At 36.1% G+C, this 21,540-nt stretch overlaps 1 protein-coding gene across 3 annotated transcripts in view; it reads left to right on the forward strand.

The window, feature by feature from the left end:
- Positions 1-8,253: 8,253 nt before the first annotated feature.
- The window catches only part of LOC105150439 (uncharacterized), a 364,524-nt gene continuing 351,237 nt past the window's right edge, over positions 8,254-21,540 (forward strand). For all 3 annotated transcript variants that reach the window (XM_087410153.1, XM_087410155.1, XM_087410154.1), the window contains exon 1: positions 8,254-11,031. In XM_087410153.1, coding sequence (XP_087266279.1) covers positions 10,534-11,031 — 498 coding nt within the window. In that variant the 5' untranslated portion in view covers positions 8,254-10,533. The remainder of the gene's footprint in view (positions 11,032-21,540) is intronic.

The following is a 21,540-nucleotide window of genomic DNA, read 5'->3' on the forward strand; positions in this document are numbered from 1 at the left end:
CCAGTTTTGATTGTTTCCTCTACGCATCCTTGATACCCTTATATTGGAATCCTCTCGTAAAGCAGTTACTACACACGATATGATCCTGCGGGTCCGTCGAGATACGCGAGTAGATTTACCCCGATTCAAAAGTGATTAAAGTTGCTACCTCCTTACCCGCATCGCATCCTAAATTGCCGAAACTTTGACCTTGTGCTTTAGCACACTCAACAACAACCACATAACCGTTTCGTACAGCCTCCGGCTGTTATGCCGGCTCTCAGGTATTCAAGTGCTCGAGTCGCCATTTCCAACTTACTTTACACGTATTTATACAAGAAAGAAATGTTCATAATTACAAAAAGAATACACAACGGTATTAGTGATAATGCTGAGATGTTATATAATAAGCAACATCGTCGAATTTGTTGTTTTCTCCGTTTCTTATCTTATTTTTTTCTTTATCAATATCCAGCATTGTATAATCTAAAATTTTTTATTTTGATTTCCATAAATTTGCTTGTATATACTCAAAAGTTACATGCAGCAAAATCCTACTCCCCGAATTCAAGATAAGCTACTAGTCTTTATGTATATAGAGCGTCTCAAAATACCTTTAAGGCATATCATTAAGGCTTAACAATATGGCGATAATTTTAATAGGAACATAAATAATTTTTAAGTTTGATCGAGATTAAAAAATATTTGGTTAAATTAAAATTATAAATTATAGAAAATAACAAAATATTGTACTTTTAATAGAAATATGTTTCTAATATGTTCAAATATGAATTCAATTTATTAAAATATTTAATAAAATGATATATTTTTAGAGACAAAATCATGATTTTTTATTACATTTTATTTAAATTTAAATAAATCAAAGAAAGATAATATGATTAAGATACGTAATTCGCTCTTTGAGATATCCTGTACAGGAGGATACGTACAAATATACCATACACACGCAGATTTCCTTAGAAAGCTCCGTAACACATTCATTTGCAGTTACGCATGTATGTGATTTCTCCTCTTTTCCCCGCTGAACAACGGACAGTTACTCATTATTTTACGACTTTCGCCAGGCCGCTGAATTAACCTGAGTTTTTCCAAGGATGGTCCTTTATGCACCTTGTCCAGAAATGAAGTGCATTTCTCTTATCTCTTATCTACGGCTAGGGTTACAATGTCTAGGGTTAATATGTCGTTAAACTGCCATCATTGATATCTTTGTGAAATCTCTCTTTTACGGTTCTTCCAGTAACTCACAATCAGTACAGAAAGATCTTATGTAACAATATTACAAATTTGTATGTAAAAGTACAAAGTCTACATACAGATGTTAAAATTTGTTAATAGTTGCTTTAATCCTTTTTATTTTCAAATAATTTTCAAATAAATATAAGCGACACATAGAAATAAAGTTTTTCATGTGATAATAACAAACGTTTTCTGTTAATTTTATAATTTCTTTGTGTTCCTTAGTGGAAATTATTTTATTCTAACATTGCACGAAAACTTATACAGAGTTATTTTAGAAAAACAATTAATGTTCTAATTTACACAAAGTTTATTGATTGTTACAAATTTATTATTACCACGCGTGCGTATTTAATCATTAATGTAATTAAAAGATGCGAGTAAATCGCATAAAATAAGTGAATAATTACTCGCGTGCAATTATAACAGTTGCAATATTATTTAATTACTAAAAACGGCACAGTCTTCGTGAATTCGAAATGCGCGCAAGGCGTAGCAGGAACGGAGCTAATTGTAAGCATTTATCTAATGTGAAGGATTTACAGACGATGTAAATTTATTCGCGAGACCCTCGCTTAATTACGCAGATTCCAAGGCATCTTTCGCAGCACCCCTTCATGCTACGTAAGGCGCGCACCGGGAAAAACAGAAATTAATCTTGTATTATGGGCAGCCGAGATATTTACAGTAAGTATTTTCGCAGAAACGGTCCTGCTGTCATTATCATTTACAGCTTGCCCTTTATGATCTATCATTAAATGTAGAACATTTAATTCTTTTTGTAGATTGCACTTCTATAAATACTTATTCACTCAATAGAGTTTTACAAAGTTTTGTATGATGATCGGTTTAAGTGTTATATTATCTTTGAATTTTTTGAAATTTCTGGTCGAATTTGACTACTGCATTTATTATCTCTTGTTACTTAAAAAAAAATCATGATATTCATCAAGCTAAAGGATCAGCTTGGAGAGAGTAAGTCGTAAGCCATGCACAGAAAATATAATTTTGCTTAAGTATCTAAAAATTTAGCTAAATGCAAATTTGAAAATAATTTGGGTTGTATCATTAAAAGAATTACGTAGCAATTTCAACAATGATGCTGCAAAAAATTTTGACATTCTAGCAATTATAATTATTTGGATGATTTAAATTATTTTCAGATCTGTATCAATATTTTTAGGTACTTTCAAAAGCGTCCTTTCTGGATAAGAAATTGATCAATCATAGTCAATTCTCGATCTTCACATTCAACTATGAGCGGTTGATTTCTTGTATTGCAGACAAATTAAATTTTAATCAAAAAGTCTCGCTACTTCATCAGTCATCAATCTAAATATTAAAATCTGTGTTGTTGTATCAAACTCTCATCTGAATATCAAATCCATTAAGACAAAGAAAACGAAAATAAAGTTTTACTTTCGCATTGTTTACAAGCACAGTCTTGAACTAACGATAACCATCACGAAATTATTCGTGGAAAGGCGACGAGAGATCGCCGGGACTACCGGACTCGCGGGCGCCACGCGACGTTCTCTTTTTTGGATGAAAAATATCGGTGGAACGATAAATTGCGCACCGTTCAGGTTTCGGAGCGCGAGTCGCGTAATGTAGCAGAACGGAGCCGAAAAATTGTTACTGCGGTGCAGCAACCGGTGCAATCTCAGGCCAACAAGTCGCGCACCGTAATGTGTTAATGTGTTAATGACACGGGATGAAAATGACTCGTCTAGCGGCGATGAATCATCCTGAAATACGAGGAGCTTCACCTATTTAATTAGAATATCGCAATCTACCCGGACGTGTCGCGTAGCGGACCGGTAGAGCGTCGCGCAAAAAAGAAAAAAGGGAAAAGAAGTTTGCGTCAAAATCTCTTTTCTTGAATTTTATATCGGTAGTTAACGCAGCTGATATATGTGTATAACGCTTATAAACTCATGCATTCTGCTGTTTTTTTTTTTTTTCTAAAAACGACTCTGTCTGCCTTAAGCTTACCCGGCTCGTTCGGAGTTTTATGTCAGGGCGCGAACCCGCTATTTACGATCGCCATTTCACAGCATTGGGCGCAGCGTTTTTTTTTCCTCTGGATTCACAGTCAAACGAATCAGCAGTTAACGTCAATATTTTGAGCATCTTGACCCCAGCTGACTTTTTATCGCAACGTCGACCTCAGACCGATGATAGCCGCAGCTGCAACGATCGCGCGAAGTCGCAGTTCTGGTTGCAGCATTGTAGGCTACGCGACGTTTGACCATCGATACGACGAAGCGAGCGGGAAGTGCCGTTTTATTGGTTGTTTTGAAACAGTAAAACACACCGTAAACACGCCGTTGCTAGACTCGTAAACAATGAAACAGCGTACGTATGAAAGTTACAGGATTAAATGCCAATAGAATTATCGATTAGAATTTATAAAGATCGTTATACAGTCATAGAATATTGTGTTGCTAACAATATAATACACTATTTTTGTAAAAAAAAAAAAACAATGAATAAATCAAGAATTAATAGTAAAAATATACGCTTTTTCTTTTTAACGAAGTTATGTAATTAAGTTAATATTTTGATCTCTATTAGGTAATTATCATTTTTTAATTCGAGAATTTAATAATGATGATCTCTTATGGATATATATCAGCAAATTGCAAATTTTTGCAAAGGTCTTGTCGACGCACCGATTAAAGATAAATCGAGTACCTAACCAGAATCCTGCAGGACCCTACGTTTATCTTGCTCTGTATGCGGTAACCGTCCTAGGAGGGCATGTTTTATCATATTCAGCAGACAATCGTCGGAATGCTAATCAGCCTTACTCCCTTATTTGTAAAATTAACGATCTGTTAATAACTAATGTAACGATTTGATTTATATGTTACTTGAATATGAATTTATTCGTACAAATTATAAAAATAGCATTTAACAAATATCGAAGTATACTTGTATAAAATGATTTTACTGGAATCTCTATCTATTTCTTTCTTTCTTTAACATATACTGGTTATCACAATGTTTTAATTTTCTTCAAAAATATTCTCATGCGATTATATCATCTAACAAGTTATTAAAATATCTTCACAGAAAGAATTTTGCTGAAATGTATGAAAAAATTAGCTAGATGCAGATCTGAGAATAATTTTGTTGGATTTTCAAGATAATTAGGTAGAATGGTTAAGCGTTGAAAACAATATTGTAAAAAGTTTTAACATTTTAACCAGTTTTAGCGTTCTACGTAAGTATTTTGATGTTCCAAACAAAATTATTTTCAGATCTATTCTCTCTAAATATTTGGATACTTCAAACCGTTCTTTCCGTGCACGTATGATAATGTATCCGAATCCATACACACACACATACACACATATATATACACACATCGTAGCAGCGTAAAATTTCGTTGATGTGAAATATTTTAATGGAGTTCATCGTGCCATTTGACATCAATAACGAACTCAAAGAGGCCTTGATAATATGATTTATCCTGTATAATCAGGAATATCCGGCTACCGTGGAATTTCGCACGTTTACAAATATTTGGAACATCACATCTGAAACAGTCCGTGAACGATGGAAGCTTTATTTCGCCGTTTCATAATAATTTCGTAGTATTGCGGGGAAACGAGTTAATATATTGACAGGTGACCCGTCTTCCAATCTCATCCCTCTGCTTCGAAAGCAAATTACTCGACCAAAGCGAGGAAATAGCGAGGGTTGCATTGAAAGGGTCCTTCCTGTCCACGACACGCGATGTCATATCACGTTATTGAGAGCTACTTGTCACTCCCTGCTTTGCCGTCATAGCAGGATGGGTACGTCCATGCCGATCATTCAATTAATTCGGACCTCACGCATATATCGGCGATCATCGTTCGCAAGCTCCGCACGACTAGCATTGTCATTTAATAGATTTCCCAAGAGTAGTGTTTGCTATCGGTTTCGTGTCCGTATTTCTCAAAAAACAAATACGACTGGCGTTTTACAGCAAATAATTAAAAAAACATAACGCTATTTATTTTCAATTATATTTTACACGTCATATTTCGTATATAGTATAACAAATATATTATGTAAAATTGTTGTACAAAACAATTTTAATTTAATCGTAATAATTTATTCGAAGAGAGAGTACCTAAATAATAATAATAATAATAATAATTAATCGATATATTATGTAGGCTTATTTTTGCATTGCCGTTTAGTTACAGGATCGTGCATGTGTCGAACACGTGTCGAACACGTGTCGAACATGTGTCGAACATGTGTCGAACATGTGTTCGATCTCGAGCATTCGCGATTCGCGATTCGCGATCCGCGTGCCCAAATATGGTAATATAATAAGGGGGACGCGAATGGAAAATTCCCGAACTCGGAAACTAACGGTGATCACGGAAAAATCCGTTAGTTTCCGAGTTCGGGAATTTTCCATTCGCGTCCCCCTTATTATATTACCATATTTGGGCACGCGGATCGCGAATCTCGTGATCGCACGTGGTCGTCGTCCTGCTCTCTCCCGCGAAGGGGGGGGGGGGGAGGCCCGCGATCACGAGACAGTTTTTTTGACAGAAATCGATCGGAATCGAACACATGTTCCGAGAAAAGATACTCGGCAGTTCTAGATAGCCCATAATACTTTATACAAGTGAGACACATATATAAAATATTATATTTTGAGTTGTATCATTTATTTTTATAAATAAAATGACTAGTGTAGCCACCACAATTAATAAAACTATTATCAATTATTTTTAGTTTCCACTGTTTTCATTTTTATTACTTTTTACTATAAATTAAAAAATTCCGTATAAATATTTAATAAAATTTGATTCTTTATCGCGATGAAAAAGTATACTGAAATTTCATCCAAATAAAATATACTGAAATTTATTTTACGTTACTTAAATCCGGCAAATTTCATGTAATTGCATGTAAATATTTTTTTTTAATTCTCTTCTCTTCTTACTTTTTAAGAAATTACACGATCATCTATAATAATTTCATTAATAAACAATAATGTTTCGTATTTTTGCTGTTAAATATATGATTGTGTTTTTGTTGTCTTACTCGTTATTTTCGCGGAAAGTTTTCCTTTGAGGAACATTCGATTTTTGCCTGGAAAAAGGGAAGAAGTGGTAATCACGTGACCCTCGAATTATTGCCGTTCCTATCGCATTCGGTGCAGTCCAGTTTCATTGGAGCGTGATATAATAGCACATAGAGAGCTGAACGTGCCCGGCCGTTTGACTGGCAGCAGTGCAGATTATTGGCCTCGTGGGTCACAAGCCTTGTACCATTGCCGTTAGGCGTTCATTTATAAATGTCGTCGTTCTGACAAAGAAATTGATTACGATTGTCGCAGATAATCATCGATACTAACTCTCGTTCAATGACCACAGTGTTTTCTGAACGATCACGCAACGCGGTGGAACGAGCTTGTAGAGAAACGAAAGAATATATACCTTTTCCGCTTCTCTCTTCCATGTCTTCCATGTCTTCCATGTCTGTGAAATCAAGAAACCGTTGCCATTTTAATACGGAAACCGATAACGATAAGCGGATTTCGTCGCTGTCTATATTAAAATCTATTCTTTAATTTGATCCTTTCGCGCAAAAGTCGAAGTCGAAATTTATTTAATATAATATGATATTCTGAATCATATTATATTATCAAATTTTAAAGCCATAATCTCATTTTTTAAACCATTAATACATTTTATAATAGAAACGGCTGCGTTCAATAGAAAAAGCAGTTTTGCGAGTGTTGTAAAGTTCTTTAATATGATTAATTTTTTACCTTTAGTTACTTACTGAATCTAAATAAACTAGTCATTAAAGAATCTTACAACAAAGCGGCTTTTTCTGTAGAACGTAGCCAACGTTAATACAATATAATTGTGTAATAAAAGAAATTTTACACTAAATATTACTAAAATACTGGAAAAATTTAAAAGCAGTATTCAGAGTTTTAATCAAATTTTGGAGCAATATATTTAATCGTTAATTTCATAGTTGAAATGGCTACGTTTAGCAGAAAAAGCAGTTTTGCAATTATTGCAAATTAAATTTTTCATGATTGATCTTGTTAGTTTCTCACTGGATCTAAGTAAATTAAACATATTAAAAAATCTTACAACAAAGCTACTTTTTCTATAGCTAACATTAATATAATTGTGCAACGCAATTATGTAACGAAAGGAATTTTTTTTTGTTATTTAAAATAAATATTATTAAAGTACTAGAAAAATTTAAAAACAGTATTATGAAACATTCTCATTAATGACAGTATCAGAAAACATTTTCTATCGTTAAAATATTTTCTTGAAATATTGACAAGGACTGCAATAATTCTAAACACAAATCCATTTTAAACAATTTATAATTTACAGCAGAGTTTATCACAGAATTCTATTTATAATTCTATTTATAATTCCGTAAAAATATGAAACTAATTAAAATCTCAGAATACACATATATAATCATGCCATAACTTTAAATGCAATTAATTACATAGATAGAATATAAAACAATAAATAAAATTCTATCTTGAAATCTCTAACGCGGATTTATAGATCGTCTAAAGTGAGCTTAGAAGAGAATCCCGGAACAGTGAGATAGAATCTTTAGAAGCCGGAGAGCGGAGAGTCTTCTCATTCAGGGTTTAAGAGAAGAGCCCCCAAAGTTTTCTTGAAAATTCAGAAATTCTCAAATTTTCGTCAGAAGATTCGTGCGAACAGCCGATCCTCGGGATCCTCCTCGCAAGGAATAAGGATTCCGCACCCGGTGTCGCAAAATGAGACCGAGACCGAGACCGATCCACCCCGGCGGCTGTTGCATCCTGACATAGTTCGCCGGCGCTCTCTCTCGCCGGCTAAAATTGCACGTTGCATTCGCGGAACGGTGGGGGGATCAAGAAATCTCGCAAGTGGGGAGAAAACGAGACAGTGCCGGCGGCGGAGTGGGGATAGAGTGGTCGCGAAGAGTAGACGGGTGGGGGCTCCCTCTGGTGGGTTTCTCGTGTCAGTCGAGCCGTGTGCCGCGTCGCGGTAGTGTCGCGCAGTAGTGCATCGTGTTTCGCGCGTTCCGTCGAGCCACGACGAGATGACGTCTTCCTCGTTCTGACTATGAGCGACGCGCGCTCATCGCGAACATCACCGGGCACGTTCACCTCGTCGTCGTCAATTTATCGCCGCCGGCGATTTATCTCGATTCGCACATCGCGAGCCGATCGGGCAACCCGTGCGTCAGGGATACCAACGAACTTTCTTCGTTCGCCGCCGCCGTCGTCGTCGCCGCCGTGGTTTTTCGATTCTTCTCGAAATCTTAACGATCGCGCGTTCGACCGAACGATCGTTTTCCAGTTCGCGTCCCAATCCATTCGTGTGTCTGTGCACAAAAGGGGGAAACTTCAACGCGTGGAATAGCCGACCGTGACCGTCGCGAGTGACTGCGCCAAGTTCTACCGAAGGAAGAAGCCGCAATTCTCGAAGAAATTGTACCGGCGAAGTACGCCGACAGTTCGTCGCGTCGTCAATAGGCGAACGTGTCCGACTTTCATTTTGTTTTGTTATTCGTTTTGTGTACGTAATGTTTATCGGAAACGAGTAACCGGAGTAAGGCGGACTGCTCGTCGTTCTGTCGCGTGAACGAGGCCCTAAGTGACGGTGGCGCGAGTTTCAAAACCGTTGCGATAGAAAACGAACGGAAGGTCGCACCGCCGACGTTGCCAAGTCTCGTTGCTTTTAACGGAAGGGATCCGTCGTGTCGTCCGTCTTTATCGAGATCTCGACGTCGATCTCGCGCTGATCTACGATCGTCTTCCATCGTCGGATATTTGACGGCAGGATTCGCTCGCGGGACCTTTCGCGAATCTTCGTCAACGATCATCGCCCGGATTTGTTCCCGTCGGACCTTGCGAGTCTCCGAAGTTGGCGATTTGTTTCATTTTGTCACGATAAGTACCGACGTCAAAGTGCTGACTACAATCTTGATTCGCGAAACGTCCTGAATTAAGCTATGTATTTCAGTTTTATATCGTAACGCTTCTTCTGTTTATTCGCGAATCTCTGACCGTATTGACTTCTCTCGAGGGCAGATGCCATAACAAAAGAAGACGATAAATACTATGAAATAGTGCGTCGCGTTGGAGCCTTCCATTTTCCGCGAGAAGGCAGGTCACTCTTTTTGATCCGTTTTCAAGTCATTGTATCGTGATTCTACTTGTGGATTGGACATCCATTCTGAGAAAAATAACACAAGAAGAAGCATCTCGTTTCTCCATCGATCGCCGATCATGTAATTCCGATGATGTAGATCATCGAGTTGGTAATTTTCGCGGTGGTGTAACTTTACTGATGCCTGAGTATTGCGAAAGCAATAAATTTGGGGGAAAAAGAAACTGCCTAAGGGAAACGAGAGGATAGAAATAAACCGCATCATTGAGCGGCAACGTGTCGGATTAATTTCCACGAGTCCCGGCGCACAGAGAGGAGCAAAAGGTGCGGAGCACGACGGGATTTATCGAGACTCAGGGCTGCTGTCGTCGTACGTACGGAAAGAACTGACTGTCGCGTGTGTGTGATCCCTCTAAATTCTCCTCCCCCGAATCTTTCCCCGCCTATGTTTCTCGCGCCGCGCGAAGTAGAACGAGATTCGACGCTTCACCCTCCGGCTCTTCGCAGTGCTGTTCCGTCTTTGCGTCTATCCGCTAGAATCCGCACTCGGAAACGAACGGGGGAAAGCACTCCGGGCATATCGACGAGACGACAAAGCGGTAAAGGGAGGGAGACAGAGAGAGAAAGAGAGAGACAGAAGAGAAGAGAGGAGCGATCTCGAGTCTGTCATCCGTGTATTTCATGATGAGCCGAGGAGCGGTACATGTCAAGCGGCGAACGTGACCGCCGCAAACTACCTCCCTCCCCCCCCCCCCCGTTGACGCCCCGCGTGTTCCAGGGTCGCCGACGAGACGACCCTCGTTAATACCGCAGCCGATCGTGAGAGGAGAATGTCGCTCTAGGAGAAAGAGGGCCCGATTTACTTGCTGAATCGATCTACTTTCGACGATTCTCCCCTCGATGGACGTTACATCGTCGACTGGAGGGCGACCTCGCGGGATGGTAGTAGCCGCCGACGAGTGCAGCGGATAATAAGGAGGGATTTCGTCGCGAAACGGAATCGTCGGAGGTGCGACAGGGAAAGAGGGACACGGCTGCAGAGGGAAAGACGGTTTTGAAGAGAAACAAACGAGCGGGGGCGTAGTCCCACGGCGAGGCCCACGCGCGTACAACGTGAGAAAGCGTTAAGATGACCATGGCAAGCAACATTGTGGTCGAGTGGCTGCGGTCGCTCCACCTCGGCCAGTACTCCGAGTCGTTTATCGATAACGGCTACGATGACCTTGAGATCTGCAAGCAGATCGGCGATCCGGATCTCGATGCGATCGGCGTTTTCAATCAGAAGCATCGCGCGCGTCTGCTGCAATCGGTGAAGACTCTACGCGAGGAAGGCGCTGCGAGTGTATACTTCACGCTGGAGGAGACGAACGACAACAGCTGCGACAACATCAGCTCCAAGTCGTCGAGGACGTCGTCCGACAGACCACCCAGCGATAAGGAGGCGCAACGAGCGTCGCCCACGGCCAGCTCCTCCAGCGGCGGTCAGGAGCTGACAAAGTTTGCGGACGAGTACGAGGAGGGTAAGGCCGAGCTGGTGAGAATTCCCAGGATGCAATTGAGGATGCTGCTGCAGGAGAAGCTCAGACACGACGGCATCAGACTGGCCTGCCAACCATACACCACACCGGTAAGTCAATTTACTTTGAAGGGAAACTCCGACATGTAGTCTGTCGCAAGAGAATACAGATATCGACGAATATCGTATAAGTTGAAGTCTTAGATTGGAAAACGATATTGACAATTGACAGTTGAGATAGCAAGCTCGAGTAACGAAGAGAAAAGTAAACGAAGAGCCAACGGTTGTTATTTTGCAGAAAAAAAAACGCTCAATTATATTTTTTAATAATACAGTATTAAAATGAAAAATATTACGAAATTAATAAATTTATTTTCGATTATATTTATACATTTATACTTTGAAATGACAAAATCAGTTCGATTTACTTTCCAAAATTACTAATTCACGAATTTACGATTTAATTTTCGAACACGGGAATAATTCGTATTTGGTTAAAATGAGATTAGTATAAAAGCTCTAGAATATACAGTTTATATATATTTATGTAAACGCGCGTGATATACGCGCGCATGTACAAGTATCAAGTTTATAATACAAGTCTAAAGCATACAACATAAATTATTATGTAAATTAAATTGCATATTATATGACGAGAATAATTTGACTGCACTGTACGTACAGTAAAATGAATATTATTGGAATGATATATATTTTTTGATAGAGAATGTATATTTTTCTGACATTCTAAGGCTTTGTATATTTTCTTGTATTTTTTAACAACGGCATAAAAATAGCCTATTTATGGCTTAACGTAAATAGATAAAATTACCTCTTTAAGGCTAGATTATTCCACCTTTCGGTAAACTTTAGCTCGCTCTTTCATTCTTTTACTTTTTTGTTTATCCAGTAGATAAATTATCACATAGTTTATATGGAAGATGGAACAACCGGCTCTAAAATATGTAATTTTAAATAACATATTAATCTTGAAAATAAGTAATTTTAAATGCAAGCTAATTAGAACCAACACTAGACTGTGTATTCAAAATTTATGATACAAAAGAATTTTTACACACTTGATGATTATTCTAATTGGCTTAAACCTTTTGTATTTAAATTTATTTCTTTGAACCCCTGTACATTTACTATATTATATGTAATTTTACCTATTTACGTTACGCATATGTAATTAGATTAAATTGCTAATTAATTCCAACTTCATAAATGATAATGCTATCTGCTCTTCGTGATACGCCCGACAATGTGTCGCGAGCATAATTCTCTTCCATTTTCCCCACGTTATTCACGTCGACGAGCACGCGTCGTCTTTAATACATTACGATACGCATCGCGATTAGCCACGACAATGATACTCGAATTATCGAGTGAATTATCGGATGGGCATTCAGGTGTGCCAGTCACAAGGGGAGGGAGTATCTGAGACGATGATAATGCTGAAAACTCGCAGCCCTCATGTGGCACGCCCTACGAGCGTAGATAATCCCCTGATTCATTATTTCGTTGCATTAGCTACCAGCCGGAGATAAGAACAAGCGTGCCATGTTTTATCCTGCCTCTATGCACGTTCTTATTCTCCTCTGATCCTCCGACAAGATGGTCGATCTTATATTACATTTTCACTTTTCTTATGCGTCTAATTTCTTAAGAATTTTAACGAAAGTTTTAACGTTTAACGTTCCTATGTTACTTGCATAACTTTTTTAACGCGATTACTCGTCTGAAATGTTTCTGACACTCCATTATATCTCAATTTTCATTGTTCTGTCTGATGACTTATATACGATTTAAATAAAGATTAATAATATTCTATAAATCCTTTATATAAAGATAAATGCCAAAATTTTTTTAATTGTGAAATAAGAAGGGTACAACTTTTTGTAACCATACTGTGAATTTTTTTATTTTTACATTTTCTTGTATACTATATTGTTTTCATAGAAATAAAAAATTATTTCGAGACGATAGTGTCTCGGTAATAAGTGACACTAAATTTAAGGAAAAATTGATACAAAGTTGTAAATTTACAGCAATTTCGTAATAATGTGAATAATTTATTCTTTATTGCAATATACCAATTTTTCCTTCAATGTAGTTATTATGATAATTTTTGGTTTTCATGAAGAAAAATGAAGAACGATCGCAAAAAAGAGAAAGTTGCACTCTTCTTTACGCTAAATAGAATAATGTATATGAATAGCATTTATACATTTAACAGAATAAGTGGGAGTGTTCTCGACATTCTAGAATAATGAAGAATTAATGTAATTTTGACGAATAATTTTAATTTTTGCGTTAAACTTATTACTTTCTAACTTTCTAATGTACTCGTATATATAGGTATGATGTTACACGTTTTCTTCGTTCTTTATCACGTGTCAGCAACACAATGCAAAGTTACACATGTATCTTTGCATCTCGACCTTGTTACATTTATAATGTAGTGTAAAACATTTTCCATGCAGTTGGTCTAATTAAGGTACGGATATGTAGCGATATGCCCGCTAAGGGACTTTCTGTCAGTCGAAATACATTTTCTCCGGAAAGCTTTCACGTGTGTTTCGCGAAGTAGGAAATATCTATACAGAGAAAGCTTCATATTCGCGAGGTTTATATTCTATAAAATTGCGGGGAATATGGAAATTGCGAATACGAAAAAGAGAAGTATATAAAAAGATTTAAGGTTTTAGATGAAAGAAAGAATATATAACAAGGAAAAACGCGTTTAAAAATGAGAAACTCATTTTTATTTCATCGTCTTATCCGGCGCTGTTGTAATTTAGTGCAGTCAAGAAACAGAACAGGATAGAGGCAGGTATAACAGAAATAACCTTGCACTGAATTTTATATATATATTTTAATAATGGGTTTTTTTAGAGTTCTAAAAAGACGTGGATATTTTTTCGAAAAAGGAAAGGAGAAATTTTAGACAAAGTATAGACAAAATAGTAAAATTTAAAATGGATGTATTATTACACAGAAAGGACAATTTTATCTAAAAATATTTGGCTAGATACGGATCTGAAAATAATAATTTATCGGACCATGAAAATAATTACTTAGGAATCTCAAGCATGATGAGAAATGTTGCAAAAGTTTTGACGTTCCAACTAGTTTGAGCGCTCTACATAATTATTCATGGTTTAAGAAAATTATTTTCAGATCTGTATTTAATTAAATTTTTAGATATTTGAACAAAATTATTCTTACACAGAAAGAATATTAACAGAAATTTAATTAAATACAGATCTGAAAATAATTTTCTTTTCGACTTTCAATGCTGCGTTGTTTCGGTTTATTCTGTATATTTTTATTCCTGCGTAAAAATGAGTGAATTTTATATTCATATACGAAAAAGATTCCGCGATACGAAATATTTAAATAAAGAATGCTCGCGAATGTACGTGCATGTACTTATTATTGTACTTATCTCTGCACTTAACAAGTAAGAAGCTCTTAATGTAGTTAAGTTGCCCCGCTGAGATTTCGATCCCCATAATTTTGTTAATGAAGTTGGATATACCGTAAGGATATACAAGTCCTACATGCATACTCGAAACATATTTATATATATATATATATATATATATATATATATATATACACACATAGTTCCAAAGCGCGATGGTAATGCGAGCGACTGCGAGTGAAACGAAATCACGAATCGATCGGGTGAATCGAAGTAAAGGTACATGGAGGACAATATTCCCATTGTCTGATGTAAAATTAGTGGTGGATTTAATTAGGGGTACTCTGAGTTTGAGGAAGGCATCATGCTTATCGTGTGAATTTGGTTCAGTTGTATAGCTTGACACATTTCCTCCGATATATATTCGCTTACGATGCAAGAAGCACGTCGGGATGGAAAATTTAATGAAAAGATTTAAATTTCTCGCGTATACAATTTTTCTTCACACTGACTCATGTTTAAAGCTATTTTTTTGTATCTTTTATTATTCCATGTGATGAATAATGTGAGGCGCGTGAAGTTGTGTAAAAACTCTGTTTTAATTCCTTGAATTTTTTAAACATATTAGGTGTTGGAATTAATTCGTAGCGTTTTACAAGTGATGGGAAGTACTTTCATTAATGTATTTTTTAATGCTCATGTGAAATAAATAACATTCTTTCATTAAAAAACGCTACGAATTAATTCCAACACCTAATAGTTTTCTCATAAAGAATAATATGACATTCATGAAGGTTAGAATGTTCATAAATTTTCGAAATTTTGTATTTCATTTAATGGAAAAAATCGAATGAGTTGTGTACTTGTAAATGAATTTTGTGTTTTTAATAATTAAAATGATATAAACAATAATTTAATAAATACAAGAATAATTTAAGAAATACATTTCAAGAATCATTTATATGACATTGAGTGTAAGATTGAGGATGATTTGTATTTTGTTTTCGATCTTCAATCTGCATAGAAAAATTTTTATTTGTTGCATACTTTATTATTCGACACGATGTAAAATGTGGGCGCGATTAATTGGACATCGGGAATAAAAGCGAACAGCGTCAAACGACAATTTCGAGAATGATTAGTCATACGCTCGTTATCAGAATTACAAAGCCGCAGAGCTTTATCGTTCTGGAAACAAGTTTAAAGCCCCGCTTTGTTACTAATGAGTCAGAGAACACGCGCATAATATTCTCCACATGTATCCACGTTTGTTAATTAACCGCACGGCGAGACGACGGAAAGACAGTCGCTTCATATTCGGAAGGGCGTGTACGTTTTATTGTGCGCATAAGTTTGATATTACATTTATAATGTTACAGATTAATATTCATTCATAACATATGTCATTTCTTTTAGGCAAATTCTTATTTTCTAAGTTTATTGTTTAGACATGTTGTTGAAACAAAACACAATGAAAAGTATAATGGAATGATACAAAAGAGAATTTAATTACTGGAAGGTACCATACACTTTAAAAAATATCGATATGGATTTGACATCATGCGGTGTTTATATAATTCTTACTGTGTTGGTGTGAATATTAGCACCAATATACTGTGAACTTAGCACCATGGGTTTTAAATACATATCATGACGGTATAAACATCAAGGATTATCCATCATGTTGGTTAATATTAATACCAGTATGATGAGAATTATATAGATGTTGTATAACATTATCCACACCGATATTTTTTAGAGTATAGACGTAAGAAATTTATACGAACAAAAATAATTGTTAGTAATATATTATAGAATTTAAAAAAGCAATTTTCAAATGCAACAGTTTAATGTATTATAAAAATTATCATTGTATAATCAAGATCATCTATATAATTTTTTCACAACATCATTTTTACAATATTAACATGACAGTTATATTTCAAATTTTCGAAGATACAAATATTCTGCACACTTATTGCAATTGCATTGGGCAACTTTTGATTAGAGAAAACAATGATAGATACATTCGCGATGTAACAAAAAAATTATCTTTTTAATATTCAAATACAATTACAATTTTTCCGTTTTTTTTTTCGACAAGTGGTGTAGATATAACATCGTGACAAGTGTTTTGTTGAAACATTTTGCAAAATAATTTTGTTTACTGAAATTTTTCATAGTGACTGCAAATCGCTGCGTAACTGAAGTTCGCAATTGGAATGCATCGCGAATTTACGAGTATGCGCGGCGGTTTTTATTTTTACACATCGTCGATGTCCATTTAAATTAGTTCGCAAACTTTAATTTATTCCTCTCGCGAAACGCATGATTTCCCAGAAATACTGTTTTGTAAACGAACCATATACCTATACTTGACAACGGAGATTATAATAGGAACAATGTTTTCGTTTAACAATTGTGCAAAGAGCTATTGTGAAGTATCGCAGTTTACAAACAGATTTTCATAGATTATTAATTAGAATGACAATATACAAGAATTATTGCATTTTTAGATTGAGAGAATAGTAATAGTTGATTTAAAACATAATTAATTGTCGAATTTTAATCTATGTTGTTTAATTAAGTTTGACGTATCAAATTTAACAGTACTTGAACAGATAATCCTTTTTCTGTGTAAATTCCAAGCGGATTTCTGAAATTAATTTATTAAAACTACTGACAGCTTAATTATCACAATTTTGTGCTTGCTTGTTGTTACGTACAGGCGAACAATAGTTGCACTTTTGATTTCGACGTTTTAAAAATAGAAGATACACACGTAACGCTGCAGAAAAATATATTGAAAAATATTCTAATATAGAGAGATTTAATTTTATCGGAATTTAATACAGAAGTTTAATCAGGGAAAAAAATATTGAATGTTGTACATTATCAGAAAGAAGTTGTAATGAACATTGAATTGACTAAAAAAATTGCGCTAAGAATTAAATTTGTTGGATTTTATTATGTAATTTGTAAAAAATTGTGATAATTCACCTTTATCAGTTTTAACGCTACGACTGTACATGATTATACACGTGATTGTATTGATCCAAATTTTATTACTTTACGAATATTGTATTGCAATATAAAAAAAGTATTTTAATATAGGTATTATTGTCTCGAAACAGACGCTGCAATACATTCTTTGCATGATAGCGTGACCAATCGATCGAATAGCTATGAAAATTGAAGTGCAGAAAAGTTTCTGCGAGTTGCATGGAGGGTCATCGAGCGTGCGATTACTCATGCACGCCGATTCATTTATGAACTTTTGGGTGGACCAAATGATACTCGCTTTCATTTACATTCCCAATAAGCACGAGTGCACTTTCCGTGTACACTGTTTATGAAATTTTAATGCGGCTGGTTCAGCGATACAAACCAAATGACAAATTTTGCATCTCCGACTTCCTTTTTCATATATAATTCGCGATTCTTTTGCAAGCGTCAAACAGAACAAAACTAATTTTTTATTTTTTTTTTTTTATTTTAATTTAAAGGATAATACAAATTTTTTTGTTCTTGATAAATGTAGCTTCTTTTTTTATTTAAGACATCGATAACTTTAATAACTTAAGAAAATACGAATTTGAAAATCGGTCATTTCATTACATAATGAATATCTTCTTGTCTCAATGCAAAAGATAATAATGAAAGCCGCAGTAATTTCAACTTTTTCGATTTCGAAGTTTAAATATTAAATGTAAAATATCCTCTGAATTGCATCGTGCAAATTATTAGCGTGTCATCGTAACTTCATTTGACAGAAAACAGCGACAGCTGAACTGGATCACGATGAAGTTTTTACATATTCTATCTCGTATTTCGTAAATTCGCTAATTTTCGACCACGTGTGACCCGCAAATGTTCGAAAGGCGATTTATTTTATAACTAGCAACGAATAAAAATTTCACAAAGTTCACGTGTAATCATTATAAATCAAAATCATGTTCGTGTTATACGTGGGTACTTTATCGACGCGCAGTTAATGATTCAGAGTCGAGACAATCGTGTGTCATCACTGTCCTCTCTTGGCTTTGATGATCAACATATGAATAACACAATTATACGGCTGGCCATCTCCGCGGCGGACTCTATATTTTCTACGTCCCCATATGTTACTACTTTTTCGCAGGGAACATGTATACACGCGAGCAAATGACCGCGAGCGCGAAGGGAATAAAAAAAAAATGCTGTTTCTCTCAGGGAGCACGGTGGTCTGGCCGTTACCTGTATCTTTCGCCTCTCGGCATCGCGAACGAGACTTGGCCGCTCTCTTGCTCTCGCATGCATGCACGCGCGACTACCGACTGACCTGACTGTTGTCAAAATGATATTTCCCATCTTGAAAGCCGTGCGTATGCACTCTTATTGAGGCACAATTGTGCGCAACAACGCAACAAAGAAGATATGATTCGTCCAGCTGCAGGCGTCTAGACTGGCGTCTCGTCTGGCGCGCATACCTCGCTAATCAACATTCCAACCGTAGGGACTGCGTACAATTACTCGCGATACAATCGCTGCCAATACGCGTCTATTTATCCGTAAGGTTGTTGGAGCGTAGCCCACGACGGTGCAACTAACACTTCGTGAAAATTGAACCGTAAGCCGCGTGCACGTTCACCGAGTTGCGGAAAAAACATCGCTCGAAAATTTCACGATACATTCTCACGATTGAGAATTTATCGTAACTGTTTTTCTTCTCCTTTTTTGTTTAGAGAGAGCTTACCGCTCATTATTCGCCACACCTTCTCATAATTGTTGGTTAGAACAGCTGGCTGCCTGTGATAGCTCCAAGTTTTAAAGATGTAATCTACGTTAAGCGAGCCCCTTATGAAAAGCGACCTTGTTACGATCTTATTAAATTAATCAGATAAGTGCGGCAGACGTGGTTAAGAGAAACGTTTAATATGAGATTTATGTTAATGTAATCCACATGAATCTTTCTTTGATAATTTAAATCGAAACTTCCAATTTTGTTACTTTACCTTTTAGAAGAAAAGAAGACAAGTTGTTATCTATTTATTTCTTTATATACAGTGTTATTTAATAAATGTCTGTTTTTTATTCCTGTACTAGAACTCTCTTTCTCTCACTTTTGCCAAATGCCAAACATGTTTCGTCCTAAATTCCAAACGTGTACACTAGTTTTGCCTCAGAAAATAGATCTTATATATCGTATTGTATTGTGCATTTTTTTCTGTTTAATATGTAATGAATTAACAGTACTTTACTGTTTTGTCAAAATATAATTTATGAAATTTCATATTCTTTTATATTCTTTCTCAGTAATCAGTATCAATAAAATCGAGTAGAACAAATATGTACCTCTCTCTAATCGATACGGAGTATCATGCTTTAAAGATATCCATGTAGATATATTTTTCATCGCTTGCCGCTAGTAGGATATAGACAGATTCGTGAAACCTTTTGACCTAGCGTTCAGTAACAATTTTTCCCTCTGGAATTGTGCGAAGCGGAAAGAGGTGGTACACATTCGAGGTAAACAGGTTAGAAAAAAAATAAAGCGTCAAAAAAAATTGTTGTATGCCTAGAACGAGAGAGCGTTGAAAATGTTATATGATCAAATAGCAAATAGATATTCTGTGACGAGATAACGTGTCCGCGAGAGTGCGAGACGGGATTAAATATCCGACGATTATGTGGCGTGCCGCTCACACGTTTCCGACTCGACCTTGCAACGGGAGATAGGAAGAGTTCCGTGAGCGCCATAAAGCGATCGAACAAGCACCTCTTCATCCTCGAGGCGTCTCTAACTCGTCTGGCGAATTTCCGTTATTCACGCCCACGGGAGTGGTCGTTACTCTCCCGGCAGCAGCGTGCTACTCTTTTACGCCGATGAGAGTTGAATTGCGCCAACTTCGATCGTAACCCGCTTCTATCCGCGTCGTGTTCACTCTGTTTCTCGTAATAACAGTCGGAATCACTACACGCTAGCAAACGACCGCGATTTTCAGAAACTTCTTGCTCTATAAATATTTATTTTGCCAAGTGAGTGACACAGATAGTGCCTTTAAATATTTATTGGATTCTTTTCGGATTTCACTGCAATCGAATTCCTGTTTAAACTTTTTATAGAGCATAATATATGGTATAGTAAGTCACATTTTTATACAGGATATCTGATAATTGTTCCGACAGAGTTCAACAATTTTTTACTTAAGTACTATCAATTTTACAGAAAAACTGCGAGAGACGAAAATTGTTTATTTTCTTCTCATGGAGCTCTAAGAATTTTTTTACAATTTTTTCAGAATTTTTTAATACCGCATTTTCATCTTGTTAAAAATGAGAAAATGCAGTATTAAAAAGTTGATTGCAGTACTGAAAAATTCTATGAGAAAAATTCTATGTAGAGTTCTATGAGAAAAAAATAAACAATTTTTCTGCAGTTTTTCTGTAAAGTTGATAGTATTTGAATAAAAAATTATTGAAGATCAATTTTCGGCAATTTTTAGCAATTAATATCTTGTTAACTATTGCGAAAATTGCAAAATGGTAGAGGACTCTCCGTCTCAGTTTAATCCGCTCTACATGTCCACGAACTCTCTGTCAGAACAATTATCAGACACTATATAGTTGCAACGATGGCAATGAGAGAGAGAGAGAGAGAGAGAGAGAGAGAGAGAGAGAGAGAGAGAGAATATATTAGTAATTAGTAATAGTAGAAAACTCAAAAGTTTAATTTAAACAAAATTCAATTGATTAAATTTATTTTTATAATTAAAAGCTAATTAAGTAAGAATTTTGAATGGCCAATGGAATCATTGATTCTTTCAGCGATCGTTTCTCTCTAATAGTCTACTTCACTATATATCTATGTACATTTGTATCTATGTGTCTCCGTGTCTCTCATATCTGTTCGAGTTTTTTTATTAGGCATAACGCGTGAATATAGGTTGGATCTAAGTTGATGGTGTTTGATATTTTGAGACAGAGACACTGTACTTCGACCGATCGACCTTCCCTATAGTATAACTATAGCGTATCGGTGGTAATAGCTTTTAAATATTTGAACGAATGTTCAATCGATATACCTATCCCTTGGCCAAGCGCGTTGCGGCTCTTTCCTGAGTCTTCCGTTCCCTGTTCTCTATTCCGTTCTAACCCATTCCTTTCCACCTAGCAGTCAGCCTTCCGAGCACGTTTTCATGAAATATCGA

Source organism: Acromyrmex echinatior, chromosome 10 (genome assembly GCF_024713525.1).
Source record: "Acromyrmex echinatior isolate Ae372 chromosome 10, ASM2471352v2, whole genome shotgun sequence".
In the NCBI taxonomy this organism is placed as follows: domain Eukaryota; kingdom Metazoa; phylum Arthropoda; class Insecta; order Hymenoptera; family Formicidae; genus Acromyrmex; species Acromyrmex echinatior.